This window comes from Trichomycterus rosablanca, chromosome 3, assembly GCF_030014385.1.
Source record: "Trichomycterus rosablanca isolate fTriRos1 chromosome 3, fTriRos1.hap1, whole genome shotgun sequence".
NCBI classification, from domain to species: Eukaryota; Metazoa; Chordata; class Actinopteri; order Siluriformes; family Trichomycteridae; genus Trichomycterus; species Trichomycterus rosablanca.
The window spans coordinates 38395240-38402299 of record NC_085990.1 but is presented as its reverse complement, the minus strand read 5'-3'; the positions used below and the strand labels follow the sequence as shown (position 1 = coordinate 38402299).

At 38.5% G+C, this 7060-nt stretch overlaps 1 protein-coding gene across 1 annotated transcript in view; it reads left to right on the top strand.

Annotated features, from left to right (window-relative positions):
• Positions 1–2634: 2634 nt before the first annotated feature.
• Positions 2635–7060, top strand: part of adgrb1a (adhesion G protein-coupled receptor B1a) — a 134335-nt gene continuing 129909 nt past the window's right edge. The window contains exon 1 of the mRNA XM_062991273.1: positions 2635–3367. Coding sequence (XP_062847343.1) covers positions 2635–3367 — 733 coding nt within the window. The remainder of the gene's footprint in view (positions 3368–7060) is intronic.

The window sequence follows — 7060 nt, the reverse complement described above, 5'->3', positions numbered from 1 at the left end:
GAAGCGTCCACAGTGCATACACATGACACAGCTCAGGCTGGACTAGTATGGAATCAGTATGGGAGCTTCTGTATAAGGATCAGTCCAGCGCCAGTAATGCTTACCGGGAAACTAAAAAATGAACCAAATAGCTATGTTCAGCCACCAACCCTCCTCCTCATATCTTCGCCCTGGATATCTGGCTGTGTTTCTATGAGGTGTTTCAAACAATGCATGCTATGTGCTGTATAAGTGCTTATAGATGAGGGTTTAGTGCAGGTTAACAATGCTACCCTGGTTACCCAATGTATGTATTTCTAGTGTCTCATTAGCGTCATTAACTTGCTTTATTTCTACAATAAAAAGAAAATTGTGTGGTTTCACTTCTATTCAGATTGCTCATGTTCAGATTACAAAAGATTAGGGAACTTATTTGGTTAATTGGATCATACACTGTATGTACAAGTATATGTACAAAGCAAAAGCTAAAATGTGTTTAACACAGATTCATATGTGACAAATTATTCCATAAATTAATTATTGCTAGACCATTGTTGGCATTTACATCTTTTTGATATTTATAGAAAAAATTATTAGCCATTTGCAGAGGCTAAGTTGTGGTCTAATTATAATCCTCTCAGCCCTATTTGTAATCAATTTTACAAGGATACAAGGGTCCCTATGAGGGGCGCTCAGGCGGTGCAGAGATAAATTTTGCAAGCCCACTACTGCTGATATTCGGGGATGTGTTCAAATCTCATTTCCAATTCTGCATATCCTCTTATGTGAAGAACTTTATAAAACAAATTCTTCCCTTCTGTGGACTCATTCAGACATAATGGAACCGTGAGGAGGAAAATAAGCTTTAGGAAAAGGCTGATTAATCCAGAGTACAAGTCCACATGGTGGAATGGCAGTGATTGCTCGGTGTTTGTTGTTGGCAGTATATTCACTGCTAGAATAGTCTCCATTATGTCCGTCTATTATAGTTTGTTGTTAGCTATTGAACTCTGCTGCTGGAGTTATTGAATTGTCAGTAGGAGAGTTGACACACAGGCATGAAGAGCTGGTACATTTGCTTTTAGCTTAATGATTCACTAAGATTGAGCCTATTGATCATTTTGCCGAGCAGCAAATGCACCACAGTAGTGACTGACTGCAGGTGCTCTTATTTTTTTCAAATTAATTGCCGTGTAATTGGATGAATTATCAGGCTCAGGGATGAATTATAAGAAGGTGACATTCTTTATAAATTGGCTTTCGTGTAGGAAATGAGTTGTTTTGTCAAAGGTAACAAAGGTGTTATAAACAACATGAAATATATGTCTATCCTCATAATCCAGTAGTGCTTATGATTTTTTACCTTTTTCTGTATATTGGTAGATGTTTTTTTTCCACAAAAAGAACAATTAAAAAATAATTAATTTCTCCCAACCAGCACTGTATATCTAATCTCTCATTTTGTTCATTTTAATAAAGATTTAGTCCAGAAAATTAAAAAAATAATAATAAACAAATCTTCCCACATAAGCCCTTGTGCACTTATGGTAAATATATATATATAAAACATATTTAAGACACAGTAGCGCTGCTGGAGTTTTTAAATACCGTGTCCACTCACTGTCCACTCTATTAGACACTCCTACCTAGTTGGTCCACCTTGTAGATGTAAAGTCAGAGACGGTCGCTCATCTATTGCTGCTATTTGAGTTGAGGGTCATCTTATAGCCCTTCATCAGTGGTCATAGGACACTGCCCATGGGGTGCTGTTGGCTGGATATTTTTGGTTGGTGGACTATTCTCAGTCTAACAAGGACAGTGAGGTGTTCTCCATCAGCGCTGCTGTGTATTATCCACTCATGCCAGCACAACACACACTAACACACCACCATGAAGAACAGGGTGAAAACAGGCTAAAAAAGTATGCAGAGAAACAGATGGACTACAGTCAGTAATTGTAGAACTACAAAGTGCTTCTATATGGTAAGTGGAGCTGATAAAACTCCTCTACTGGCTGATTGATGGTGCCTGCACAGAGACGGGGAATAATGCATTGATCAGGGTGTGGCTGTCCGTGCACAAGGCTGAACTCACCTCATGCAGGTACTGCACACCTGTCGGAGGGGGTGTGTGTCAGTTGCAGCGCTTCTCAGTCAGCAGTGGAGGGTAGTATCAGTAGAGGGGAAGCGTATATATATATATATATATGTATATATATATATGACTAGATTAGGAAGAAAAATTGGGGAAGAATTGCAAAAAAAATCCACCTTTATAAAGTGTGACTACATGGCCAGAAGCTTCTCTTGCAAAAAGATCTTTGCCTGCTAAGCATAATTGTGAATCACTTTTTAGCTTGAGCTATATTTTCTATGTGCTTAGTTTATTGGTAAAGTGTTTTTTTCCTGCTTCTTACAGCTTTTTTTCTATGTTCTGATTCTACAGATTTGTGTGGACCTGAGGTGTTATCAGCATCAGCCTGGATCAGTGAATCAAAGCTCCCTCTCATCTTAAACATCCAAAACCCAGCAGGCACTGGCATGTCAGAAGATCCATTCTGATTAACAGGAAGGAGCAACTGCTTTTGAACCCAAAGAGAGCCTAAAGGAAACAGAATTTGCTCTTTAACAACTGTTGTTATTTGGAATTGCCTTAATGACAATGATATCCAAAGTTTCTTCTCCATTAAGCACCTGTCCATCTTCACTCCAGCTTCTTCCTCTGCTCTTACTCCTGCGGCTAAGTGGATATTCCGCTGCACCTTCCGGCCCAGAATCAGACACATGCTCCACGCTGGTCCAGAACCGTTTCTTTGGATTCTTCTTTTCCTCCTTTGTCTTTCCAAATGCACCTTGCTCCTGGACCCTGCAGAACCCTGACCCAAGGCGCTACACAATCTTCATCAAAGTCACCAAGCCTACCGAAGACTGTGTGCCTAGGCAGCATCGCACCTTCCAATACAACTCCTTCCTGGAGACCACACGTACCTACCTCGGCATGGAGAGCTTTGATGAGGTGGTCAAACTGTGTGACAGCTCCACACATATGGCTTTTTTGGAAGCAGGAAAGCAATTCCTGCAGATCCGGAAGGGACCATCTGGAACTGGTTCAGATCCAGATGAGGGGAATGGGGAGTTCAAGGTGGAGTACTTGGTAGTGGGCAAGCGAAACCCCAGCATGGCTGCCTGCCAGCTATTGTGCCAGTGGTTGGAGGACTGCTTGACCTACAGCACTTCTAACCGACCCTGTGGCATCATGCAGATTCCCTGCCAGTGCTCAGATTCTTCTTTACCTGACAAAGAGGCAAATGGATGTTACAGAGATGGAATCTATCTAGAGAACTGTTTTCCTGCTGTGAAGGAGGCAGCATCGGACAAAGACACCAACGGTGAGATGGCAAATTTTCTAATATTTATCATTTTGTTTCTAGAAAGATGCTAGTAAGGAAAGCGTTTACATGTTTTCTTATGATTTATGTTGGTTAATGTTTGGATGCTGAATCAAATTACAAAGCAGTATCTTTTCTCTAGTATTTTTATAACCAACATGTGATATGACCCCTTTCAAGACAGACACAATAAATGAAAGTATCATGTTTGAATACTAATGGAACATTGGTTGATTAGATTGGCTTAGATTTAACGTTATTGTCATTGTGCAGAGTACAAGTACAAGTACAGAGCCAATGAAATGCAGTAGCATCTAACCAGAAGTGCAAGATAAAGATTATTTATATATACAGTGGTACCTTTAATACTTAACATAAGTTGGTTCTGGGAGTGGCGTAGGGTTTTGAAGGCATTGAGTTTCAAGGTATTTTTCCCAATAAGGATGTATGGAAAACCTGTTAATGTGTGCCATGGTCCTGTGGAACTGCATATATTTTAGGCTAATGTAAAATAATTGGGTTGTTTTTGACACTTATACACTGAAAATAACACAAATATAATATAAACTCTAAAAAACTCTGAAACACAATTAAAAACAGTTCAATACAATAAAACCTGCACTTTACTTCTTTATTGTTTCCTTATGCTTCTTAATCATGAGATGCTTGATTTCGGAATACCGTATTCCATTCAGTAAGTGCTCATTCACATAAGAAGCGGTACAATAGCTTTGGCGCTGGCTGTGCCGTTATTTCCAATGAAGTGTGGCAGTGCACAAAACTTAACATGACTTGTATTGTATTAAAACAAGCGAGGAATTTAATCAATGGAAAGAACTTATGAGCAGTAATAATTAAAAGAGGTTTAGTGTTCCTGTGTCATTCTTTTATTACATCAAGCGTTTTAGACTCTGCAACCTGAGCTATAACACAAGTTTAAAAGTGAAACAGGAGAAAAATCCAGCTAAACACAGTTACATGTGGACGATTTTAGATTGATTATTCCACACAAATGCAGATACGTCTTATATTCGCACTTTGATGACATTTTACTGCACTGCTCAAGCCAAGTGCTAAACAAAGCGGCTGTTCATTGTTAATCTGAAATTAAATAAATGAAAAGAAAAGCTGAACACGCCGAGTTTAAGTGAAAAAGTCGAGTTTAAGTGCACAAATGTCTCTGGGACCACTGTATTACGATTAAAGTGCAGGAGTGACCAGTTAAGTAAAATTGAAGAGACATATGTACAGAAGTAGTAAACAGATATTGCTGATTGTGCAGTGTATATGAATAACATAAAATAAACATAACATAAAATGCACAGAAATATGTTGGTAATGAATGATTATAAATAAAATAGAGTATATAAGTATACCAAATATATACAATATATACATTACTGTTTGTGCTGGTGTAAATGGTGCATTAGTGCACTATTTTAGTGCAGTGTTTAAATATTGATGTGCAGATTTGCAAATATGGATGGTATATATACAGATGAAATTGCACACTTGTAAAAAGTAAAGTTTAGTATTCTATTTATCTGTTTAAGTTTTAGACATATACGTCTTCCTACTCAATATCTATTTATAACCAGTAATCATATTTTCCCCAACAGATTAATCACTTTAGCTAACACTTGGCAAATTGAGAATTTTAGCCTCATATGTGGCAGTTCGGCCATTAAATAACCCAGTCCATTAGGCTTTCAAAAAAACAGCTCCTGAGCAAAGGTTGCTTCTTGGTTGGTTTTAGGTTTTAGGGGCAAATCTGACTTGACAAAGTGACTTGCTATAAAGTCATCATTATACTGGAGTAAAGTGTTGAATGTGTTACTGAGCTCTTCAGACCATTTTTTGGCCACTGTTTGACTATAATCATGAACATAAATGTATATACACTTCTAAAGGAAATGTACACTATATGACTAAAAGTATGTGGACACCTCTTTTTTGAGTTTATGTGTTTTAGCCTCACCCATTCCTAAAAGGTATATAAAATCAATTATAGAAATCAATCAGTTAATCTAGGCTTGCGACATTGTTTTAGCCACACCCATTCCTAACAGGTATATAAAATCAATAATAGAAATCAATCAGTTAATCTAGGCTTGTGACATTGTGACTTTAACTACAGAAGGCTTTTTCCTGTTGTAGCATCATTAAGGTCAATAAAGACATTGTTTGGATGCATTTGGTATAAAGAGATCTAAGATTGCTTAATCAAAAATTTGTGTTCATTATGAGGGCACGAATTCCCAAAGACATACTCCAAAATCTTGTGGAAACCTTTCAAGAGAACCAAAGGAGGAGCAACTTAACATAAATGCACATCGTTTTTAAATATGATGTACAACAAGCCGCATGTCGCCTCAAAGCAAGAAGGGTCTGTACAGCCAGGGTCCTTCGGTTTCCTCCCACAAGTCCAAGACATGCAGTCAGGCCAATTGGAGCTACTTGAAATTGCCCTTAATGTAAATGTGTGTGTGTGTGGAAGTGTGTTTGTGTGTGTCAGCCCTGTGATGGACTGCCGGCCTGTCCAGGATGTTTCCTGCATTTCGCTTAGTGAATCAGACCCACCGCGATCCTGACTAGGAAAAAGTGGTGGTAAAACAGACAATGAATGAATGAATAAATTAATTTACAACAAGCTCTTGATTTGGTGTCCACATATTTTTTATTATATAGTGTGTCTACTTATAAGCTGTACACTATAGTATCAATTTTCTCCTTTAATAAAAGCATCCAGTTGTGTTCAGAAAGAATATATTATTTGTGGGAAGTGCTTAGAAAGGTTAAGTAATTGCTGTAAGGTTGAGAGAGTGAGAAAGTGAAATGAAACAAAATAGCGGATTTAGATTTCAGCTGATGCGTCCTGCATGGGTCACCTTGGTTGTTTGGCGCCACATGCTGCCTGTGGGGGCTCAGCTGAGGATATCAGGTGAACTTGTGGGAGCGTCTCAGTGGCATACAGCCTCCTAGACTGATATGGGATAGGGATGTTTTTACACTGAGGGATTTGAGGATGGGAAGAAAAGGCTGGTCACCGAATCCTACGCTATGCTCTGATTTCTCCTAAGAGAATGGATGCAGGCTGGATGCTGGAATGCTTGGCTGGAAAAACAGTTCAAGTGTGCATTTTTCTGTTTCAGATGTTGAGCGTGAACCCCTGCAAAGGCATCTTTGGGCGCGAGGAGACTCATTACATACCTAATAGCTCAGATCAGAAACTGATTACTGCCTGTGCTGGGAAGAAAGTAGAAGCAGAAGGTTTGTTGGGTTTTAAGAACATGGGAATGATAAAATTACATTTAATATGCTGGGCAGATGTTTGTGAGTGTTATGGTAAAATAACCACATTATGTTAATGGCTTTGCAGGGGGTCTTTGCAAGTGAACTTGGCTCAGCATGAGGCATCTGCGCTCTGGTTTGTTGAAGGCAAGGATTTCTAGTAGAGATGAACCAATAAAAGTTTGTGAGTCTGACACTGATTGTTGATTGTCATATAAGTTGTTTTTACTCTTGGTTTGAATTCTTAAATCCATATTCAAGATTGATTTGAAGCTTTTCTTTAATATCATGTCTAGAATGCAAGAAATCTGTGCAAAATAGGACGTATAAAGTAACCATATTTAATATTTATACACTGATCAGGCATAACATTTAAACCACCTCCTTGTTTCTACACTCAAT